General features: G+C 39.3%; 1 protein-coding gene across 1 annotated transcript in view; it reads right to left on the reverse strand.

Moving 5' to 3' along the window:
- Positions 1-14,193: 14,193 nt before the first annotated feature.
- Positions 14,194-25,346, reverse strand: part of LOC107781744 (ferredoxin-dependent glutamate synthase, chloroplastic) — a 44,831-nt gene continuing 33,678 nt past the window's right edge. Inside the window, exons 26-33 of the mRNA XM_075230850.1 lie at positions 24,283-24,411; positions 24,064-24,162; positions 18,378-18,520; positions 18,197-18,290; positions 17,725-17,963; positions 17,560-17,638; positions 16,587-16,670; positions 14,194-14,781 (exon numbers count right to left, since the gene is read on the reverse strand). Coding sequence (XP_075086951.1) covers positions 14,605-14,781; positions 16,587-16,670; positions 17,560-17,638; positions 17,725-17,963; positions 18,197-18,290; positions 18,378-18,520; positions 24,064-24,162; positions 24,283-24,411 — 1,044 coding nt within the window. The 3' untranslated portion in view covers positions 14,194-14,604. The remainder of the gene's footprint in view (positions 14,782-16,586; positions 16,671-17,559; positions 17,639-17,724; positions 17,964-18,196; positions 18,291-18,377; positions 18,521-24,063; positions 24,163-24,282; positions 24,412-25,346) is intronic.

The raw sequence follows: 25,346 nt of genomic DNA on the forward strand, positions 1-25,346 counted from the left end.
TGTGGCTTTACATCATATGCAACAGAGTCTCACCTTGTGGCAATGTCTCTGATGTTTCATATGTCAAGGCCCTGATGATTGCATGCATACTTGATGGCATTCATGTGAATGTCGGCTATTAGATCATTCAGGAGCTGAAAGAGTACTTGCTACAAGACAGTCCAGTCTTGATGTTCCCTTCATTGATTATAGAGTTGAGTCGGCGGGCAGATGTTGATGTGCGTAGCACCGATAGTTGGTTACCGGTTGACAAATCCTTTCATCTGTTGAGATTAACGGGCGAGGGTAGTGCAGTAAAGAGTAAGAAAAGGAAAATCAACACAGTTGCCGGACCAGGGTCCTCCTCACAGGCAGCACTGCCTGAGGGACCATTTGGGATGCTGAATTCCCTGCTTGTCTCCATTCGTAACTTAGTGTCACAACACCCGAGTGGACCCTTGGACTCCCGATCTATGCCTGATTATTGTACTAAAGAAGAGATGAAGACATACCTGGAGGCCCAAAAAAAGCATGCAAAATCTCATGAGAAGTTAGCATCTTCTGTTAGCAGGCTCAAGGCAGCCTATGGCAATATGACAAAGGCTCATGTTGATCTCCAGGTAGACTTCGTGAAGGAGAAAGAGAGAAATAAGAAGAAGGGCAAATTCATGGTGAAGATGTGGAGAGGCATCAAGGCCATCTTCAAATAGGGGCAGCCGAACAGGAAGATACCGATCGAGGACAACGATGATAGTGAAGAATATTCCTTCCTGTCGAATGATGCTTATGATAATACTGATGATACCGATGATGATGAGGCCGAGATCTCTACACGGTAGTGATGAGCCTTTTCCCGCAGTCTGCTAGTCTGATGCAGACCTCAGGGAGACCCTCAAACTACTCTTATTTTACTCTAATATTGTGCAGTGAGGACACTACAGTATTTTTAGTTGGGGTGACTTTAGGGAGTATACTTTATTTGTACATTGATGCTTAACTTGTGCCCTTACCGGGCATTTTGTATGGATATTGTGTGCCCTTTGCGGGCTTGTTTTACTATTGTTTATCATGTGCCTTTGTCGGGCGTAGTTTGTGATTGGTGATGTATTTGCGGATTAATCGCTTTTGTTATTCTATTTTATTTTTAGTTATTTATTTATTTTCTTTAGTAATTTTTAGTTTATGTTATTTTATTAGTCGCTTCTGTTATTTTATTTTCTTTAGTAGTTTTAAATTATATTATTTGAAGTAGTTTTTAGTTTATATTATTTTTATCTCTTTAGTAGTAATGTACTTTTTAATAAATTTCTTTGGATTTTATTTATGCTATAGTTCTTTCCCGAGGAATGTTTTTGTGTTGAATCAGGTGACTTTTCCCTATGCTGGATGGCGTGACAACTTTCTTAAGGGAATTAGTCTTGTTTATATATGTGGAGACTTTTGGATTGTTTGGTACCAATAAAGTTAGTTTCCTGTATGTGAGTTGTGAATTAAGAATACCCCTCCGAATTTTGGTTGTAAATTAAAAAAGTAAGTTGCATGGGGGAGAACAAATTTTGTGATAACGTTTTGGCTCATTTTGTGAATCGTTGCCAACTAGTTGGCATGATATTACTCTAATTATTCTTATTAAAAAGTAAAATTGATCCGTCTTGATTAGTTCATGTGCCATGTGTATTAGTTTTTGTTAAAAATAATTCTTGTTTTTATTTTTATCCTCTAGAACTTGCCCGGTTGGTCTCTCAATGCTAATGTTAATTATGTTTGGTTGGAGGGATGACCTTAGGCATTCTTTGGGATCTTCGAAAAAGCCTCTTTAGTCTTTCGAGCCTACCATTGCATAAATATTATCACTAGTTAACCACATTTGAGCCTTTAACCTTTTCTTTGGCTACCACATTACAAACCTTTACTCCTTTTGTGAAATAATTCCCTCTTTTGAACTCGTCCCTCCTTGAATGTTAAGAATGAGGCTAAAATCCTAAGTTGGGGGTGTTGGTCTTAATTGGGAAATGGTGAAGATGTACATTCTGTGTAGAAGCATATACCTCAAAATTGTTTATATGAAGATATTCAAGCTCTAAAAGAAAACCAAAAGAAAATATATGTATATAAAAATATAATATATATATATATATATATATATATATATATATATATATATATATATATATATATATATATATATATATATATATATATATATATATGGAAGTCTTGAGAAAATTAGATAGGTACTTTAAGGTGGTTCTATGTTGGTAACTAGAGGTCAATAAGAGCTATGTGGTTTAAAAGAAGCAAATTGCAAAAAGAAAGACAAATATGAGTAGTGTTCAAGGAGGGTGTAGTCACTTATATTCCAAATGCTTATCCTACCCTTCCCTAATCCTATATTACAAGCTTAAAAAGTCCTTATGGGATCTCCAACCGAATGCTCTTAAATTGGCAGCGAATTAAAATAAGGGCAAGCTTATGGCATGATATTTGTAACACTTGAAACTCTTTATTGAGAGTGAGTGTCTTTGTGCATTTGTCCCGTGTGTTGTTATTGTAAATATGGTAATTTTTGGGACTTTCTTTCTTGTGAGGGAACATGGATTATGATGGATTGGTGACATTTATAAATTCCGAATTTAGTAAATTGAGCATATATAGTAGACTAGTGCTTTTGAGTCATTTCTTGAGGCTTGGTTATTGTCATTTAATAAATTTGAAACTACATTGCATTCTTGAGATTGATTTTTAAATGAGGGAATTATTTGGTTGAGATTCACATGCTTGAGCCTAATTATTAGTACCAACCAAAACTATAAGTGTCGTGCTTAATTGGAGAATGTGATTAGAGAATGAGAGTGATGCTACTTGAGCTTTAAATGGTAAAGCCCCATTGCATATTTGGTTTTGATTTGCTTGAGGACAAGAAAAAGCTTTAAGTTGGGGGTCTTTATGAGTGGTGATTTTACCATTTATTTTAGTCTTTTTCTTTAGTTTTTGTGTCCTTTAATTATAGGATGAGGTGATTTATGGTGTGCATTACTAGATTTTCAGGTAAAATGAGTCTTGAAGATAAATGAAATAAAATGAAGTGGAATTGAGCAAAAGAGAGTTGAAGTAGTGCAAATTCCTACAGTGATTTCGCATCTGCGGAATTCTGTCCGCTTATGCGGTCTCGCGTCTGCGAGAGAACAGCCACATCTGTGGAATTGCCAAAGTTCTACTTGGATTGCACATGCGATGGGAAAATTCATTTCTGCGTTTGGAGTCCGCATTTGCGGAAATGCTGAGTTTCTACTATAATCGCACATGCGCCTCAATTTCTGCTTCTACGGAGCTGCTTCTGCGGAGTAGCCAGGATTCCCCAAGACTTGCATTTGCGAAAAGATTTCTGCATCTGCGGAGCCGCACCTGCGATGATTCTTCTGCAGGTGCGGCCAACGGGCTTCAGACCTGGACAACTTAGGCATTTTACATTTTCTCCATTCGAAACCCACAAATACACAACCTAGCTTATTAGAAATACATCTTTGGCAGATCTTTGGCTATATTTTTAGTCTCTTGACTAGAGAACACAGGTCTTGGAGCTAGGGTTCTTGCACACACACTTGGTACTTGAAGATTTGAAGTTTTTGGTTGAGAATTTCTTACCTGGTTTTACTCATTTCTTCATTTTCTTGCTTTGTATTGAATATCTAAGTGTGTAGTATTTTTTCCAACACTTGAATCTTGTTTAAGGGAATATTCATATTTAAAGTGTGGATTAAATATCTTGTTGTACTTATGTATTGAATGATTTATATTAAATATTGAAGTGAGTTATTATTTCTTTAATTATTCTTGCCCATTAATGTTTTCAAAGGGATTAGCTAACTCTAGGACTCGCTCATTAACTTCGAATTAATCTCGAAAAAGGTAAGTTGGGGTTGGGAAAGATTAATTAACAAGAACTTGAGGCATTAACCCTCACTTTATAGATTTTACCTATGGATAGGATTGAACTACTTGTAGCCATAATCAACTGTGCTTAATCTCTTGATTGTTTTAGGGATAATTCAATTAGAAAGTCTTGTTAGTCTTCAGAAGAAGCTAATATAGAATTAATATTTGATGTTGTTTAACACAAACTCGCTCATATTTATAAAATCATGAAATACATTGGATCGTTACTTGAGTGTAATTCCCCGTGTATCCATGCTTGTAGCCGTTGAGCATTTTACTTGCTTTCTAGGTTAGTTTATATTTTCGCATTTAGTTATAAATATTTTCTAAACACCCTTTCTAAGTGTTTGGCTTAGCATAATAAGCAAAATATTTCTTACATTGCCTAATCGCCTACATATTATTCTCTGTGGGATTCGACCTCGACTCATAGTTAGGTATATTATATTACATGCGACCGTGTCCATTTACTTTTTAGTAGTGAATTTGAACATCATCAGTAGGCCAGTTGATGTATCCCCACTCACTTGGGCTTAGATTTTAGAGATAGTTTTGAGAGAGTTTTTTCCCCAGACCCTTCGGGATGCATGACACACAGGGTTTGAGCTGTTGCGTCAGGGGACTATGTTAGTGTCAGAGTATGCCATCAGATTCAGTGAGTTGTCCCGACATGCACCTGCCTTGGTTTCTACAGTCAGAGAGCGAGTTCGCAAATTCATCGAGGGGCTTAGTTATGGTCTTAGATTCAGCATGGTTCGAGAGTTGGAGACGGATACTTTGTTTCAGCAGGTTGTAGAGATCGCCCAGAGGATGAAGGGTATGCGGGCCAGGAGAGGGAGCACGGGGAATCCAAGAGGCCTCAAGATTCTGGAGGATATAGTGGTGCTCGCGTTCTAGTTGCAGCTTGTCAGGGCAGAGTGTATGTGAGCTACCCAGTTCATTCAACACTTCCCCTACTAGCAGTGCTCCAGCTATTTTGAGGTCTTAGGTTGCTCATTTCGCACAGCCACTTTCCAATGCACCTCATGCACGGGGTGCCTTCAACAGTCAGTCCAGCCGACCAGGCCATAGTCAGTTTTAGCAGCCACGACCACCGAGAGCTTGTTTCAAGTGTGGTGATACCAGACATATGGTAAGGGACTGCCTCAGACTCAGGAGGGGTGCACCTCCACAGACTACACAAGATCCTCAGATTTCACAGGGTCCACAGGGTTCACAGGCCATGGTTGCTGCTCCAGTTGCCGCTCTACCTACACCGCTAGCTAGGGGTGGAGATCAGGCGGGTAGAGGTTGCCCTAAAGGGGAGGTCGGTTGCGTCGGATGCTGTCATCGCAGGTATTGTTCTGATCTGTCATAGGGATGCATCAGTCTTATTTGATATGGGTTCCACTTACTCGTATATGTCATCTTACTTTGCTCCGTATTTGGATATATCTCATGATTCTTTGAGTGCTCCTGTGTATGTGTCCATACCTGTGAGATATTCTATTGTTGTAGATCATGTTTACCGGTCGTATTTAGTCATTATTGGTGATTCTGAGACCAGAGTTGATCTATTGCTACTTAGTATGGTATACTTTGACGTGATCTTAGGCATGGACTTCTTGTCACCCTATCATGCTATTCTATATTTTCATGCCAAGACCGTGACATTGGCTATGCAGGGTTGCCGCGGTTGGAGTGGATGGGTACCTTGGATTATATTCCTAGTTGGGTGGTGTCCTTTCTAAAGGCACAGGTAATGGGTGAGAAGGGGCGTGATACATACTTAGCCTTTGTGAGAGATGTCAGTGTTGATACTCCTACCGTTGAGTCAATTCTGGTAGTGAGAGATTTCCCAAATTTGTTTCCAATAGACCTATCGGGCATGACGCCCGATAGGGATATTGATTTTGGTATTCACCTGGTGCCAGGCACTCAAACCATTTCTATTCCCCCATATCATATGGCACCAGTGGAGTTGAAGGAGTTAAAGGAACAACTTCAGGATTTGCTTGATAAGGGTTTCATCCGGTCGAGTGTCTCGCCTTGGGGTGCTCCAGTTCTGTTTGTGAAGAAGAAAGACGGCTCTATGAGGATGTGTATTGATTATAGGCAACTGAACAAAGTTACAGTCAAGAACAAGTACCCATTATCGTGCATTGATGACTTATTGATCAGCTCCAGGGTGCTAGAGTGTTCTCAAAGATTGATTTGAGGTCAGAGTATCATCAGCTAAATATTCGGGATTCAGATATTCTGAAGACTGCATTCAAGACTCGGTATGGTCACTATGTGTTTTTGCTGATATCTTTTAGGCTGACCAATGCCCCATCAGCATTTATGCACTTGATGAATACTATATTCCAGCCGTATCTTGATTCTTTTGTCATCATGTTCATTGACGACATCTTGGTGTATTCTCGCAGCCGGGACGAGCATGAGAAACACTTGAGGATCATGCTCCAGACCTTGAGGGAGAAGAAGTCATATGCAAAATTCTCCAAGTGTGAGTTTTGGCTTGATTCGGTGGCATTTTTGGGTCACGTGGTGTCCAGTGAGGGGATCAAGATAGATCCGAAGAAGATTGAGGCAGTTCAGAGTTGGCCCAGACCGTTTTCAACTACTAAGATCTGGAGTTTCCTTGGTTGGGCCGGATATTATCACCGTTTTGTAGAGGGTTTTCGTCCACTGCTACACCTTTGACTTGATTGACCCAAAAGGGCGCTCTTTTTAGATGGTCTGAGGAGTGTGAGGAGTGTGAGGAGAGCTGTCAGAAGCTCAAGACTGCATTGACTACAGCCCCAGTGTTGGTGTTGCCTAAAAGTTTGAGGTCTTATACCATGTATTGTGATGCATCGCGTATTGGACTTGGCGCGGTGTTGATGCAAGATGGTAGGGTGACTGCCTACGTGTCTTGGCAGTTGAAGCTTCATGAGAAGAATTACCTTGTGCATGACTTAGAGTTGGCGGCCATTATTCATACATTGAAGATTTGGAGGTATTATTTGTACGGCGTTTCATGTGAGGCCTTTACTGACCATCAAAGTCTCCCAGCACCTGTTCAAACAGAAGGACATTAATTTGCAGCAGTGGAGATGGTTAGAGTTTCTGAAAGACTATGATATCACCATACTATATCATCCGGGGAAGGCCAATGTGGTGGCCAATGAATTGAGTAGGAAGGCGAAAAGTATGGCAGTTTGGCAAACTTACCGGTAGCAGAGATGCCACTAGTTATGGATTTTCAGGCTTTTTCCAATCAATTTGTGAGATTGGATGTTTCGGAGCCTAGCCGGGTTCTTGGTTGCATAGTTTCTCGGTCTTCCTTGTATGAGCGCATCAGAGCACGTCAATATGATGACCCTCATTTGCTTGTCCTTAAGGACACGGTGCAGCACAATGATGCCAAGGAGGTTTCGAGTGGAGAGGATGGGGTGTTGCGAATGAAGGGCCAGGTATGTGTGCCCAATGTGGATGGGTTGGGAGTTGATTCTCGAGGAGGCCCACAGTTCGTGGTACTCCATTCATTCGGGTGTTGCCAAATTGACGCAACACTATTGGTGGAGAAGAATGAAGAAAGATATAGTAGAGTCTGTGGCTTGATGCTTGAACTGCCAGCAGGTGAAGTACGAGCATCAGAGGCCGGGCGGTTTGCTTCAGAGACTTGAGATTCCAGAGTGAAATTGGGAGCGTATCACCATGGATTTCATTTACGGACTCCCACGAACCTGAAGAAATTGATGCAGTATGAGTTATTGTGGATAGACTGGCCAAGTCTGCACACTTCATTCCGGTTGTGACTACCTATTCTTCAGAGCAGCTGGCTCAAATCTATATCCGTGAGATTGTTCGTCTTCATGGTGTACCGGTGTCCATTATCTCTGATCGAGGCACGTAGTTCACATAACATTTTTGGAGAGCTGTGCAGCGGGAGTTAGGTACACAAGTCGAGTTGAGCATGGAATTTCACCCCCTAGACGGACGGGCAGTCCGAGCGCACCATTCAGATCTTGGTGGATATGCTACGTGCATGTGTTATGGATTTCGGAGGTTCATGGGATCAGTGTTTACCCCTTGCAGAATTCGCCTACAACAACAACTACCAATAGAGTATTCAAATGGCTCCTTATGAGGCCTTATATAGGAGGCAATGTCGTTCTCTAGTTGGTTGGTTTAAGCCGGGAGAGGCTAGGTTGTTGGGCACTGATTTGATTCGGGATGCCTTGGAGAAAGTCAAGTTGATTCAGGATCGGCTTTGTACAGCACAGTCTAGGAAGAAGAGTTATGCTGATCGGAGGGCTCGTGAAGTAGAATTTATGATAGGAGAGATAGTTTTGCTCAGAGTTTCACCCATGAAGGGCATGCTGAGATTCGGTAAGAAGGGCAAGTTGAGCCCTAGGTATATTGGCCCTTTTGAGATCTTTGAGAGAGTTGGTGAGGTGACCTACAGACTTGTATTGCCACTCAACTTATCGATAGTTCACCCGGTGTTCCATGCTTCCATGCTCCGAAAGTATTATGGTGATCCATCACACGTATTAGATTTCAGCTCATTCTAATTGGACAAGGATTTGGCTTATGTTGAGGAGCTGGTGGTCATCTTGGACAGGCAGGTTCGAAAGTTGAGGCCAAAGAACATTGCTTCAGTGAAGGTTCAATAGAGGGGTCATCCGGTCAAGGAGGTGACCTGGGAGACCGAGCACGACATGCGGAGTCATTATCCTCACCTTTTCGTCACTTCAGGTACGTCACTATGCACGTTCGAGGATGAAAGTTTGTTTTAAGAGGGGGAGAATGTAACGACCCGGCTGGTCATTTTGTGTATTTGAGCCTCGTTTCCCATTTTGATGCTTCACAGATATGTATTTGTGGTTTTATGACTTGCGGGGTTGGTTAATTTCGTTCCGGGAAGGTTTCGGGTTGATTTGGACCCTTTGGGTCTTGGTTTAGAAGCCTAAGTTGGAACTATTGACCGAAGTTTGACTTTTGTGAAAATGACCCCGGAATGATGTTTTGGACTTGGGCATATACCCATAATTGAATTCGGAGGTCCCTAGGTTGATTTGGCTTGATTTGCCTAAAGTTGGCAATTTGTGATTTAGAAGTTTTCCTAAGTTTGACCGTAAGTTGACTTTGTGTCTATCGGGTTCAGAATTTGGTTTTGGGACTTGGAATAGGTTAGTTTTGCTATTTAAAACTTGTCTGCAAAATTTGACGTAATTCGGAGTTGGTTTGATAAGATTCGGACGCTTGGTTGCAATTCTAAAGGTCCTTGAGCTCACTTTTAAAATTCATGCGTTTTGATGTCCGATTCATAGTTTCAGATGTTATTTTAGTATTTTGATCGTGCAAGCGAGTTCGTAAAATATTCTTACACTTGTGTGGATGTTTGGTTTCGAGCCCCGAGGACTCGGGTGAGTTTCGGATGTGTTTCGGAATGATTTAGACCCAATCATAGGTTGATGGTGTGCTGGTGCCTCAGGTGTCACAATTGCGAGCACAAGCATCGCAATTGCGATCATAGCAGGGGGAATTGCGAAGAGGGACTGGACAAGGGTAGGATCGCATTTGCGATAATTATGTCGTATTTGCGATGGGAGCAGGCTTTGCAATTGCGCAGCCAATATCACATTTGCGACTTCCCCTTAGGCTGTCAGGCGTCGCAATTGCGGGGCTTTCTTCGCAATTGCGAACCTAGTGTCACAATTGCGACATCTGCAACTAAACAAAAGGGCTGTGAAGATGGGATTTTATCTCATTTCTCTCATTAAAAAATCCTAGACTCGGTAGAAGACGATTTGGAGAGGAGATTTTTCCCTACAATCATTGGGTAAGTGATTTTGATTAATTTCCAACTATTTTACATGATTATATATGAGATTTAACATCAAAATTATGAGAATCAAAAAGAAATTTTGGAAAATTCTGTCTATGTTTTGAAAAATGAAAACTTAGTATTTGAGAGTCGAATTGGACTCAGAATTGAAAACAAAACACATATATGGACTCGTGGGATTATGGGTAGTCAAGATCTACCCTTGGACTCTGGTTTTGACCGGACGTTCCCGGGGTGACTTTTGTTGACTTTTGGGAAATTGTGTAAAGATCATAGTTTTATTAATTGTAATTGGTTTCTCTTGTATTGTTTGATGTAATTAAGTAATTTTTGGTTAGATTTGAGTCGTGGGGGTGAATTTTAAGGGAAAAGCTATTTTTGAGTGTTGGCCTAGTTGAGGTAGTACCTTACCTAACTTTGTGTGGGGAAAATTACCCCTTAGGATTTGGGTTGATTATACTATTTGAGTTATGTGGAAGACGTGTACACGAGGTGACAAGTGTGCACACGGGCTTATAAATGGTACTTTACTGGTTTATACTCTTAGGTTACTTTTAAGCTCCTAATTGAAGTTATAATTATTTGTTCTATTTTTCGTTGTCAAGTTTACTCCTACATATCTTATTTGAAGTTGTTATTACATGTGCTAGTTTTTATTATCGAGGTTTTTCCTTATGTACCTTTATTTGTAGTTGTTGTTATATATTATTCCTTCCATTGTTGAGTTATTCTCATGCACTTAGACGTAGTTGCTATTTCATGCTATCTCCTTCATTGTTAAGCTTATTATGCACTTGAAGTGAAAGTTTCCATTTATTCACCTTCTTTGTGAGTTATTGAAGTTGTAGTTATGAAAGCTACAAATACATTGAGATTGAAGTTGTTGGTTATTGAGATATCTTTCTTTGTTGAGTTGTTTCTCATTCATTTTGTTTGTACGGAGATTTTTGTACAAATTGTGGTTGAGCCGTGGGCTATGTATTATGGTAATATTGTTATTATTGATTTGGTAACATTGTGGCATATGGGCACATGTGGCGCGAGTTTATAATTGTGTTGTGATATTGATATGCATGCGGTGGTATAAGGGTGGGTATTAAAATGCATGCGATGAGATAAGGTGGGATTTATACGCGTGTCGCTAACAAGGGAATTACTTGAAGCCGCACAGTGAGATAAGAGGGCTAAAACGTGTGTAGCTATTTCGGAAAAAATATTTTTAAAATAAATGCAAGTCTCACGCGGTGATATAAGAAAGATTGTGAATATGACTTGTGAAAGGTGAAATGGGGTGTGGTACCTCGATTGTGATTCTTGTTGTACATTCTACGTGAAAGGACTTGTTGATTTGCGCAGTTATTGTCTTCCCTTCATTTGTATTTTTACTTGTACTTTCACGATACTTGATAACTTTTTGTTCCCATCATATGTGCACTCTTTGTTGTCCTTTATTGCTTTAATTTTCATTGTTAGTCTTATATCATCGTACTGTTCTGTTGTCATCTATTTCCTCGCTTTCTGTCATTAGATTATATTATATTTTGTTGATGTTTCTTTGTTTAGTAAGTGTCTTGATCTGGCCTCGTCACTACTCTACCGAAGTTAGGCTTGATACTTACTGGGTACCGTTGTGGTATACTAATGCTACACTTCTGCACAGTTTTATGCATATCCAGGTACATCTGCTCGTGCTAGACGCCAGTGATTGACCAGTTATTCCGGAAACTTCAAGGTATACATGCTCGATGTTCGCAGGCCTCGGAGTCACCTTCTTCTATGGCTTTACTACTGTTTATCTTCATTTCAAACAGAGTTGTATTTAGAAATTATAAATGCATTCTATGTAGAGCTTATGACTCAGTTCCACCAGGTTTTGGTAGATAATTAATAGTTGTATCGTTTGAGTTTTATTATGATAGTTTAATAGTTTAATTTAATATCTAAGTTGTTATTTCTGTTAATTCTTAATATATGTTAGGATTCCCTAGTCTTAGAGACTTGCCATCACGACATCCTAAGGTGAGAATTTGGGATCGTGACATATTTTCGGGAAAGCATTTTTTGGGTGATTTCGGGGTTGTTTCACTGCTGGTTTTGGCCAGCTTTCATGGTGTTTTCATGGTTACATTGCTGCGTTTTTCAGCTGAGTTTTGGGGACATTTCAGCTGTGTTTTTGGCTAGTTTTTGAGCTGGATTTTGGACTGATTTGGGTCGTTTTCTGCTACGTTTTTGGGGCTGTTCGGGGCTACTTTTTGGGTGGTTTGGTGTTATTTTTGGAGTGGCATTTTTAACCTACTTTTTCTCTATTTTTGAGGCTGAAGCTTGACTGGTTTTTCAAGTGTATTTTTGGAGGTAGTTCAGATGCCTCTCATGGATGATTTTTGCTAGAGTTTTAGATGTGATTCATAGCTTATGAGGGATGTTTAAAGGGTTGGTTTTGAGGTGGGAAGGTGAGCAACTGCTAAGAGTTTTTAATGGAAGGTCTATGGTGTTAAAAATGATGATTTGTAGTAGGTTCCATGGCTGAAAATTGTTGAATGTTTGGTCATCATAGAGATGGATAAAATTATTTAAGGAAGAAAAAGGAAGCTCTATTTTTACTCTCTCTTTCCAAGCTTTTGCCTTCTTTCAGGTGTTCTCCGCCTCTATCTATATAGTATAGAATATGTGTGTGTTTTTATAAGCCAAAGAGATGAGGGAGAGAAAGTTAGTAGGAAGATACGAGTGTGTGCAAATGTGACAACAACAACAACCCAGTATAATCTCACTAATAGAGTCTGGGGAGGGTAGTGTGTACGCAGATCTTACCCCTACCTTGGGGTAGAGAGGCTGTTTCCAATAGACCTTCGGCTCCCTCCCTCCAAGAACTCCCCACCTTGCTCTTGGGATGACTCGAACTCACAACCCACCTTGGTGATGTGAATGGTGGGAAATGTCTATCCGGATGAATTGCTCTCCGAGATTTGTGCAAAGAAAATCCGAAGGAAATTTCTTTTTGTGATTTGTGGTCCTTGGTGGGCCAAAGTTTGTTATCAAAAGAGATAGAAAGGAATCTTTGCCAAATGGCATTCTTGCATTGGTTTTCTTTTATTTTCTTTTCTTGATAATAAATAAAATAAAATCTACTCCTACTAAGTCAAAAAATAGCAAAGCAAAATTACTACATACTCAATTTTCATTTATTGAAAGCCTCTAACTGAGAAATTGCACTAAACTAAATAAAACTATATTTTTGGGAACTTTTCTTTTTATGTAAATGAAGGTAAAACTTATACTAAAAACGTGACTCTCTTTTTTATCATTTTCAATTTTCTTAAGTAAAACATATAAAAAGATAAAATAAAAGCTAAATATGTAGATTAAACTCAAAAGATATTTAAATACTAAAAATTGGAAACAAATTCGAATATGGTCAAAAATTAGGTACTCACTAGTATGTCTTACTTATGTTGGAGAATTTGATCTTTCTTGAATTTCATGACCCTGCATTTACCTTTTAAAGTGTGCTTTTGTTTTGGAAAATTGCGAATTTGTTTCTAGGTGTTTATGTGCTTAAGGATGAATGCATAAGCTTGTGTTTGATATATCTTGGTCATACCTTTTGGTGAGTTTGTTAGATTTTTATTAATCTCATCCATATTGTGCAGGGTTTGAATTTGAAGGCAAATAATTTTAAAGAAAGAGGGAATAGCTATCATGAATTTGGAGCCAACCTTACATCCATCAAGAGCTTAGAGTGTTGTAGGGGTTCGTGGAAGGAATACTTTAAAATTCAAAACGTGATTAAATGACTATTTACAAGGAAGACAACAAGACTCAAGACGATTAAACTTCTTTTAGGGACTATGGTTATTTTAGTCATTTTTACTCTTAGTTAAGACCAAGATTTAAATACTTTATTAAGTCTTCATTTTAGATAGGTTGTGTTGTTTAGAGAATTGGCACTCCTTGGCGAGTGTAGAGTTATTCCCTTTTCTCTCTTTAATCGGACCTAGCATGGATTTCTCCTTTTATGGATCCGTGTATAAGTTCAACCCCTTTTCTCTTGGATTGAAGCTAATGATTAATATATTTAGTTGTTAGATTATCGCTTCTTTTCTTGTAAAGTCTATTTCCCTCATTTCTATCTCTTAATCATATCCTTACTGTTTTATTTGCTTGTTTGGTTATTATTCATTTATTATTGCTTCTTGAATCACATCACTATTTCTCAAATACATTTCAAATGGTGGCTAAATATTAAAAAGCTGTTCAAAAACTAACCATCCGGGACCATTTTCAAAACGTGATTTTTCTAGTTGTCTTCGTCATTAAGATAGTTTATCATTTTCTCGTAAATATGTATAAGATAGCTCATCGTCACGCTGAAATATCATTTCCTTGTAGTATTTGAATTATTCAGGATTAAAGAAAAGGAAGCTTTTGGCACTGCAACTTATCGGTGCGCCAACAAACAAATATTTGCTTGGATGACTTTAATTTACACATTCATGAAATTGTTAATGTCATGATACAAGTTACAACTTATTAAGCACAAGCATGAAAACCGCCTTAAAAGAAAAAAATTAGGGGCAAGAACTAGTAAAAGGTCTAAAACATTGTACCTGAATTTCCAAGTTGTTCGGCTAAGCAAATAGTAGCAACGGCAATATTATGCCATAATTTATCAAGAATTTAGCGTTTCTACGGCATCACTGGACAGCTGCTGAAGCATCACAAAGATCAGCCTTGTTCAACAAAGGTAGTTGCTTGCACCTTTAAGAGTTTTGATCCCTCAGACTTAACCGTCCTTCCGTGCAGACAATATCATTCTTTCCTGTACAAACTGTCTCCTGCTTAGAACCATGGTCATGGCTGTGCGCATGTGAGATTTACTTCAATGGTATCTCTGCAGACTGCAAAGTGACCTGCCCAGCAGCAGCTTGCTCGTATTCAGCACTGGCCTCCGGAGTGTCTTCTTCACTGGGTGGAACCAATTGCCAAAACAGTAGCAAATATTTGTCCCACTCCTTGAGAATAGTTGAGCCTTTCGTGCTGCCAGTTTTTTCCTAGGTATAATGAATATAAATCTATTAGAAAAGACTACTTCGACCCAAAGAAGCAGAGAAGAAAAATAGGGAAAAAGGGGAAACTAGAAATTAGCCACCATCCTAAAACTAATCAATATTTAGCCACTGTATAATTAGTTGGACAAAAATTACCCCTAAGAAAATCTACACTTCATCTTTTCCCCATCTTTCTGTACGCTGCTTCTTCTTTGCGTTAGTTGCAGGAAAGAGAAACAAATTGAACAGCTTCAAGCTTTACGTTCTTTGGTTCAAGCTAACCCGCGCATTTTAAAAGCAAGTAGTGCTCTCTGAAATCCTCTTTGGTCAGTTATTATTGTCATTGTCTAAACGTACAAGTTGGATCGTGTATTGCAGCCTATGCTTCTGGAACTAGGAAAGCAAAATCCTCAAACTTTTAAGATCTACACAGGAGCAACATCCAGAGTTTCGTCAATTAGTCAATGAACTTGTAGATGGTTTTGAAGTGTTAGTGTATACAGCTTTCTCTTTACCAAGCTAGAGAAGAAGCATCATACATACAGTAATGAAGTTCGTGGTTCTACAATTGGGAACTCAAGGATAGAGTCATGGAGTTTGTCGTTCTAAAATTGGAAACTCAAGGATAGAGTCATGAAGTTTGTGGTTCTACAATTAGGAACTCAAGGAGAGAGTCATAGAGTTTTCTACAATTGGGGACTCAGAGAGAGTCATGGGCTTTGTGGTTCTACAATTGAGAAATCAAGGATAGAATCATGGACTTTGTGGTTCTACAATTGAGAACTCAGGGATAGAGTCATGGATTCCGTGGTTCTACAATTGAGAACTCAGGAATAGCGTCATGGAGTTCATGGCTCTACAATTGGAAACTCAAGGATAGAGTCATGGAGTCTGTGGTTCTACAATTAAGAACCCAAGGACAGAGTCATGGAGTTTGTGGTTCTACAATCTGAAACTCAAGGATAGAGTCATGGAGTTCGTGCTTGTACAATGAGAACTCAAGGACAGAGTCATGGAGCTCGTGGGTCTACAATTAGGAACTCAAGGATAGAGTCATGGGGTTCGTCGTTCTAAAATTGAGAACTCAAGAATAAAGTCATGGAGCTTTTAGTTCTGCAGTTGAGAAGTCAAGGATAGAATCATGGAGCTCGTGGAAAATATTTAGAAAGTAAGACGAAAACTTAATAAGATCAGAAAGTATAATTCTAAACAACGATCTGTTAGGGGTTCTTCGGCTACGTTATTCATCTAAGCTGCTAAGAGAATATTCGTTTGTATAGTCGCAAGTTCAGGCATGAGGATATTAATGTTGGAAACTAAAGGGCAGAAAAGTCCTTTCCAACTTATTTTAATGGAGCACCGACTATTTTGCAATAACATTTCAAACAGCGACTAAACAGTAATTAGCGGTCTAAAAATTGGCTGGCCCACCTAAATTTTTCGAAGAATAGGACGGATGCCGTTCGTGTTAAGTTTTACATCATCAATAACCGTATTATTGATACTTGTGGTGAAGGCCAAAAGCCCATGATAATATCTTTGGATAAAGAAAGATTTAAGTGAAGTACGACAACCACCCACTCAACCCCTCCTCCCCCACAAAAACAAAACAAAAACAAACACTTCGAATTATAGATGACCATATACTTGAAAAAGTTTGACAGGAGACTATCAAATCAAATTATAGCCACATAAATGACACTTCAAAGATGTAATTATGCCCAATGAGCTGTATCTTTAGTCGAGCATTGTATATATGAGGGTGGGCGTACACATGCACGGGCATAGAAAATTATACGTGTACTTACCACATGGGCTTCGATTAGGCTCTTTAGCTGCATTTGACCCACCGGAGCAACCACTCTCTGGATCTTAACAATCTCCTTGTTTACCTATAACGAATATTAAGAGTGTTAGAGAATGTATGGAGAAGAATGCAGCTTCAAGAAACCAAATCGAATATGTAATACATTATGGTAGTGCTGAAAATTATCACTCACGACATCTGAAGGTATAGCTGTCAAAATAAGCTTCCTAAAAACGAATAAAAGCTACAGCACTATGAACTTATGATCCAACTTCACCACAAGGTCTGCTAAGAAAATTAGTTACTCTTTTCAAATCTTACACTACAGGGCAAGAATTATCTGCTTACTGAGCTTTGATCTGACAACAACAACTATTCTGTAGCAACAACAGCCCAGTGTAATCCCACAAGTGGTGTCTGGGGAACAACAACTATTCTGTAGCAGACTTCTAATTTATGGATCAAGTCCAGAGAGTGATTTCCTAAAAGAATTCTAGTGATCAATGAAGTGGAATGAGAACCATGAGAGACCAACCTACAAATGCCGACGAAGTCAAAACACGCTAGGTGATCTTTTCCCCATCTGTCTAAACATTAATGTGCAGAGTTACCCGATATATGTGCTAGAGGAAGATAACAGATAACCGAATACCCGATGAAATAGGCAAGTTATGGGCAAGTTGTGCTTGTGATGGATATCACCATTATAAATGAAAAAGAACTCTACAAATTTCCATTAATTTTCTATGTACATTAATGAGATCATAAATTTAGTATTAGTCTTGGTTTTCTCTTTAGCATGAATTTCAAGGAAATTTTGCAATTTAATATGATTAGTTTTTAGAATGTAAAATAACCTATGTAAGATCCAGATAATTCATAAACTTTGTACAAAAGCAAATCGAGAGGCACTTGAAGACATCAACATCATGAACAGAATGTACAAACGTTCACAAAGTTGATTTGAATCAAACCTTAGATATAAGGGTATCATCCTCATCAAGAATGTATGTCAAACCCCCAGTCATACCAGCAGCTACATTTCTACCAACCCTGTTGTAAGCAAGAAAACATAGCTCAAATCCATGTTACGAATCCTACACTGTATGAGTGGAACGTGAACAACAGACAATACTTACTTTCCAAGCACCACAACACACCCTCCTGTCATGTACTCACAACAGTGGTCCCCAGTGCCTTCTACAACAGCTTGAGCAAGAGAATTCCTCACAGCAAAACGCTCCCCTGCTTTACCTCTGACAAATACTTGACCACCTGTCGCTCCATATAAGCAGGTGTTCCCTACTATGGTGGCATCCTCCGGACAAAATCCAGTATTTTCAACAGGAGTTACAATCAATTCTCCTCCAGCCATGCCCTTTGAAATTTGAACCAGTAACTTCTGTTAGTATGGATGGAATATTGTATTCTTAAAATTCAGATAACGAGCTTACTAAACAGCTCGGCAATATTACTTCGCATATCGGAGAAACAACATGTGGCATGTGTTACCAGAATAACACTCAACCAATTACCAATGGCCTGTTAGGAAAAACCATAACAGAGAGAGTTTCAAATCCACATGGGGCATATCTTATTTGTTCAACAAACCTTTCCTACATAGTCGTTAGCTTCTCCAATAAGTCTGATGTTCATTCCAGGTGTCAGAAAACAAGCAAATGATTGGCCAGCGCTCCCAGTAAATCTGCATCGCGAGAAAGACATACTTGTTCATACTGATGATATATGACTCTAATTATTAGAATCGCAAATACGTAAAAGATAATCTTACGTTATGTTCAGCTGCCCAGCAAAACCAGTATCACCATATTTCTTAGCCACAGCACCCGCAATACGCCCACATACAGCACGGTCAATATTGTATATTTCAACAGTCTTGTTGACCACCTTCTCATTTTCAATCGCATCAAATATCTGCATATTAAAAGTTTGTCCATTGGTCCCTTATAATTTCTTCAAGAATATGGAAATTTCTCGATGGAATTTTCATTTCAATTCAGAAGGCACCAAATAAACTTGTGTCACAGACAAAATATTATGAGATATATTTCGTGTTTTGAAAGGCGAGGGCGCAAGGCGAGGCGTTTTACCTGATACGGGCAAGGTGTAAGTCGGGCGTAAGCCCCATGTATCTTTAATTCTAAATATTTTACAAATTAATAAAATTAAAATTAAATATTAGAAAAAGGTAAAATTACATAGAAATTATAAAAATTTCAAGAAATTATAAAATAAATGGAATGTATATAAATCTGCTTCATCTTAAAACACTAATCAGAATCAGCAACCGACCAAAAAACTAACCAGAATTGCTGCATCTAAAAAACATCTATCAGATTTTGAAACAAATTGAACAAAAATTTATAAACTAACTTGAAATAAAAAAAGAACTTGAGCGATTTGAACCAGAGCAAGTGATGAAGGGCCCCATAGTATGTTGTCCAAGCTCCAAAGTGCGGGTGTGTTAAGAGTCCCAAGGGTATGGGTTGTTATCTCCTTATATGTCTTTGGAGAATTCTCACTTCATGAGATAGCTTTTAGGATTGAGTTTGGCTCAAGCTTCATTCTCTTAACATGATTTATTGGACATTTTGATTTATGGCTGAAAAAATTTTAGTGACCTTACTGTTAAATAGTTAGTATTGTATAGTGTCCCACATCGGGAAGTAGATACCTATTATTATGTAATCACTGTATATAAATAGGATATTCTACAACACTTTAGACATAATTAATAAAACTTTTCCCTGCTATACTTCTCACATGGTATCAGAGCACCCGTGAGAAACTCCGGAAAGGTCGGACAGTCGTTGTGCATCAACTTACAGTGACTTTTTCCAGATCTGATCGCGTCACCTCCTTTTTGGTGAGTATTGTGCTAAAACCAACACCACCAACATACTCGGAAGGCTCCGGCAACCAAAGCCCAAGAAACCATCCCGGCAGAAGACCAGTCACGCGTCGTCACGCACACCCAGAACCTCCGGCGCCGACAACGCGTCTGTCATACGCGTGAACCCTTTTCCGGCCAGTTTTTGATGGAACTCCTTTTGGACAGTTGGCTCGCGAGGTGATTCCGAGCCTATCAGTCCAAGTTACACCAAATTCCGACAATTTTTTTTATTTTCCGGCGACTATTTGCAGATTTTGGCAACAGTTCAGTTTCTGACAAGAGACGGTGTTTTATTCTTCACTGTTCATGTGAGCTTTTTATTGGTCTTGATTGTCTGTGCTATTTGGTCCAACAATGTCTTTGGGGTTTGATGTTTTTGGTTCTAAAAGCACGGGTTCTGGAAATTCAAGTTTGATGATTACTTCGAAACCCTTAATGGGAAGTTCAAACTACTTAGCATAGGCTTTTTCTGTTGAGTTGTGGTGCAAGGGTCAAGATCACCTAGCCAAGAAGACTAGTGATAGAGATGAAAAAGCCAAAGCACTCCGGGAGAAAGTTGATGATCAATTATGTAGTTTGTTGTGACGATCGATTGATTCCAAGATAATGCCTTTGTTTCGTCCATTCCAGACATGTTATTCAGTTTGGGAGAGGCTTGTACTTTATACACCAATGACATATCTCGTTTTTATGATGTGATATCTCGGATGACAAACTTAAAGAAACATGAATTGGATGTCTACCTACTTCGGACAGGTGCAGGCAGTTATGGAGGAATTTGAGAAGTTGATGTCAGTCACTGCTAGTGTTGAAAAACAAGAGCAACAGAAGATGTTTCTAGTTCTTACACTTGCTGGACTGCCTAATGACCTTGACTCGGTGAGAGACCAAATTTTGGCTAGTCCTTCGCTCCCTACAGTTGATGAACTATTCTCTCGATTGCTTCGACTTGCTGCGCCACCCAGTCACACAATGGTTTCACCACCAACTGTTGATTCCTCTATTCTCGCATCTCAGACAATGGAAAATCGGACATTTCAAGCTATGGAGAATCGACGAGGAGGAGGTCGTTCTGGGAGATCTCGACCCAAGTGTTCTTATTGTAATAAATTTGGACACACTCGTGAAGTCTGCTATTCTTTACATGGTCGACTACCCAGAAACGCTAATGTTGCTCAAACAGAGACTACAGGTAATCAGGGATTTTCTTTATCCGAAGGGGAATATAATGAGTTCCTTTAGTATCGAGCAAATAAGCAGACATCTCCACAAGTAGCCTCGGTTGCTCGGAGTGATACTCATGTTGCTGGTAATTCTTTTGCTTGCGTTTCTCAGTCTAGTACTCTTGGACCGTGGGTCGTGGACTCGGTAGCTTCTGATCATATCTTTGGTAATAAATCACTTTTGTCGAATATTGTGTATTCACAATCTCTTCCTACTGTTACCTTAGCCAATGGGTTCTAAACTAAAGCAAAAGGAGTGGAACAAACTAATCCTCATCTTATGACACTCTAGATTCCGTTCTTTATGTCCCTGGTTGTCCTTTTAGTCTTGCATTTGTTAGTCGTTTGACGCGTGCCCTCCATTGTGGTATATATTTTATTGATGATTCTTTTATTATGCGGGACCGCAGTACGGGGAAGACGATTGGCACAGGGAGTGGATCACAAGGCTTTTACTACCTTAACTCACTCAATCCCTCCACAGCATGTCCAGTTACAGACCCTCCAGACCTAATTCACAGATGCTTAGGACATCCGAGTTTATCCAAGCTTCAGAAGATGGTGCCTAATTTGTCTACATTAGATTGTGAGTCGTGTTAACTTGGGAAACATACCTGAGGCACCTTTCCGCGTAGTGCTGAGAGTCGTTCAGAGTCTATTTTTTCTTTAGTTCATCCTGATATATGGGGTCCTAGTAGAGTTAGTTCAACCTTAGGATTTCGTTATTTTGTTAGTTTCATTCATGATTACTCAAGATGTACTTGTATTTTCCTAATGAAAGATCGTTCTGAGTTGTTTTCTATCTTCCAGAATTTTTGTGCTGAAATTAAAAATCAATTTGGTATTTCTATTCACACTTTTCGTAGTGATAATGCTTTAGAATACTTATCCTCTCAGTTTCAGCAGTTTATGACCTCTCAAGGAATTATCCATCAAACATTTTGTCCGTATACCCCTTAGCAAAATGGGGTAGCAGAGAGAAAGAATAGGCATCTCATTGAAATTGCTCGTACACTTCTCATTCAGTCCCATGTTCCGCTGCGTTTTTGGGGCGATGTAGTTTTTACAGCTTGTTACTTGATTAGTCGGATGCCTTCATCTGCTATACAGAATCAGATTTCACATTCAGTATTGTTCCCTAAGTTACCCTTATACTATTTTTCTCCTCATGTCTTTGGGAGTACATGTTTTGTTCACACAACTAAGCTCCTGGAAAAGATAAGTTGGCTCCTCGTGCTCTTAAGTGTGTCTTCTTTAGTTATTCTTAGGTTCAAAAGGGGTATCGCTACTACTCACCTGACCTTCGTAGGTATCTTATGCTAGCCGATGTCAGATTTTTTGAGTCTCAACCTTACTTTACTTCTTCTGATCATCTTAATATATTTGCAGTCTTACTTGTACCTACTTGTGAGGAGTCCACATCCACAGCACCACCACAACCACTACTACCTATTCAGACTTTTAAGGAGTCTACAGTTGATCGTCCTACATCCCCAGCCACAAGGCCACCACTCTTGACTTATCATCATCGTCCACGTCCAGCATCAGGGCTAGATGATTCACGTCGTGCATCAGATTCTGCACCTCTCCTCCTAGTGCACCAATTGCACTCCGAAAAGGTGTACGATCCATACTTAATCCTAATCCCCAGTATACTGGTTTAAGTTACCATCGCATGTCATCACCACATTATGTTTTTGTACCATTTGTCCATTGTTTCCATCCATAAGTCTACAGGTGAGGCACTATCTCATCCAGGATGGCGACATGCTATGGTTGATGAGATGTCTGTTTTACATGCGAGTGGCACTTGGGAGTTTGTTCCTCTTCCTTTAGGTAAGTCTATTGTTGGTTGTCGTTAGGTTTATGCAATCAAAGCCAGCCCGGATGGCCAGGTTGATCGGCTTAAGGTTCGTCTTGTTGCAAAAGGATACACTCAGATATTTGGGCTTGATTATAGTGACACTTTCTCTCCCGTGGCTAAAGTAGCATTTGTTCGCCTCTTTTTGTCCATGGCTGATGTTCGTCATTGGCTTCTTTATCAGTTAGACATTAAGAATGATTTTCTCCACAGTGATCTTGAGGAAGAAGTTTATATGGAGCAACCACCTGGTTTTGTTGCTCAGGGGGAGTTTAGTAGTCTTGTATGCCGATTGCACAGGTCACTCTCTGATTTGAAACAGTCTCCTCGTGCTTGGTTTGGAAAGTTCAGCACAGTTATTCAGGAGTTCGGCATGACTCGTAGTGAAGCTGATCACTCTGTGTTTTATCGTCATTCTGCTCCAAATCTGTGTATTTATCGGGTGGTTTATGTTGATATATTGTTATTACTAGCAATGATAAGTATTTTTTAGGTATTGAGGTCGCTCAGTCTAGCTCAGGTATTGTTATTTCACAACGGAAGAATGCCTTAGACATTCTTGAGGAGACATGAATGATAGGATGCAAACTTGTTGACACTCCTATGGATCCGAATGCTAAGCTTCTGCAAGGACAGGGGGAGCCTCTTAGCGATCCTGCGAGATATAGGAGGTTGGTTGGCAAATTACCTCACAGTGACTAAACCTGACATTTCTCTTCCTGTGAGTGTTGTACGTTAGTTTATGGATTCTCACTGTGATAATCACTGGGATGCAGTTGTTCGCATTCTTCGCTATATAAAGTCAGTTCCAGGCAAATGATTACTATTCGAGGATCGAAGCCACGAGCAGATTATTGGGTACACAGATGCTGATTGGGCAGGATCACCTTCTAATAAACGTTCCACGTCTGGATATTGCATTTTAGTATGAGGTAATTTGGTCTCTTGGAAGAGCAAGAAACAGAATATAATTGCTCGATCTAGCGCCGAAGCAGAATATCGGGCCATGGTTATGGCAACGTGTGAGCTAGTTTGGGTCAAGCAGTTGCTCAAGGAGTTGAAGTTCGGAGAAATTAGCAAGATGGAACTAGTGTGTGATAATCAAGCTGCTGTTCATATTGCGTCAAATTCGGTATTCCATGAGAGGACTAAACTCATTGAGATCGACTGTCACTTTGTCAGAGAAAAGATACTCTCAGGAGATATTGTTACAAATTTTGTGAAGTCAAATGATCGGCTTGCAGATATTTTCACCAAGTCTTTTACTAGTTCTCGTATTAGTTACTACGGTAACAAGCTTGGTACATATGATTTAAATGCACCGGCTTGAGGGAGAGTGTTAAATAGTTAATAATGTATAGTGTTCCACATCGGGCAGTAGATACCTATTATTATGTAATCACTGTATATAAATAGGGCATTGTACAACAATTTAGACATAATTAATAAAACTTTTCCGTGCTATACTTCTCACACTTACCTTTGGGTCTGCAAGCAAAACATCATCCAGAACAGGACCATTACTATGAACTTCCTGGTTCCTTATCATACTGCTGCTCCACTCAGGCAACCCAACATTCTACAAGCATAATGCAATGACTTGATTCTTTTCGCCAAATAAAAAAGGAAGAAAGTAATACATGAACTATAACTAACTTGTCAATTGATCGATAGATCAACCATCTTTCAAAATACTTACAGAGAGGAGGTAACTAAGATCAAGATGTCGAGTTTTCATTAATGATATATCTCGGGGTCTAAGTATATCTGTGCGTCCAATTATGTCATCCAGTTTCTCGTAACCTAGTTGAGCCAACACGCCCCTTACCTGGCCAATGATAGTAGAAAAAGAAATTAGCACATACAAATAAAGACGGGCCTAGCTGATGAGCTCAAACTAAAATTTTGCAGCAAATGAAAATGCCCATGACAGATAAATAGCTGGTTCTAATTTCTAAAATCAAATCCTTGCTTGCATTTTTTGCTTAAGTGAAGTGACTTTGTAAACAGATCAGTTCTTCCAGTTCCTCATTAGAAACTTGAGCATTGCAATTCAAACACAATTAATCACCCTCATATCACTTCTATAGTCGAAAAATCAATGGGGAGTGTCACAGTCAGACAGAAAGATCACAGCTAATATCATTGTCAACTTAATATGTGATTTCTGTGTGTGTCACCTGAATCTTCAGCAAACTGATATTGGTGTTCCCGGACCAAACCCCTTATCTGAAACTGTCTCCTGTAAAACCATGTCGCTAGTACTGTGGCTTCAGTTTCCTCTACTTGGTCAAACAGCCTAAAATTCAGTCATTTCAACCACATTAAATGATCTTCCAAATTGGTCAAGACTCTCTAGTTTATGGCCGCTTCTCTATGGTACCAATTGTTGCTTCATTGGATTTGCTTCACCAATAGGCTCACGCTTCGACTTTGATCGTTATGGGCTAGTACCAAACACCAACATATCTGGTGTTACTTCTTGGAAGGAATTTCAAAGATAAGAATCTCTGGAAAGAGAAATTGGAGAAAAGGTTGAGCATGTGGAAGCAACAATATTAGCCTGAGGGAAAATGATGTTGAAATATCCACATATAGTTTTATTTCTATGCTTTTGGCATAACAGGAATATTGGAGAAAATATGAGATTCTTGTACAAAGGAAAGGAGGGTTCAGAGAAGTTACATTTGGTGGAATGTGGTGGAATGGAAAAAGATAACAGTTCCCACACATGAAGGGGAACTACGGATCCGGAAATTATCT

Source organism: Nicotiana tabacum, chromosome 15, assembly GCF_000715075.1.
Source record: "Nicotiana tabacum cultivar K326 chromosome 15, ASM71507v2, whole genome shotgun sequence".
NCBI lineage: Eukaryota > Viridiplantae > Streptophyta > Magnoliopsida > Solanales > Solanaceae > Nicotiana > Nicotiana tabacum.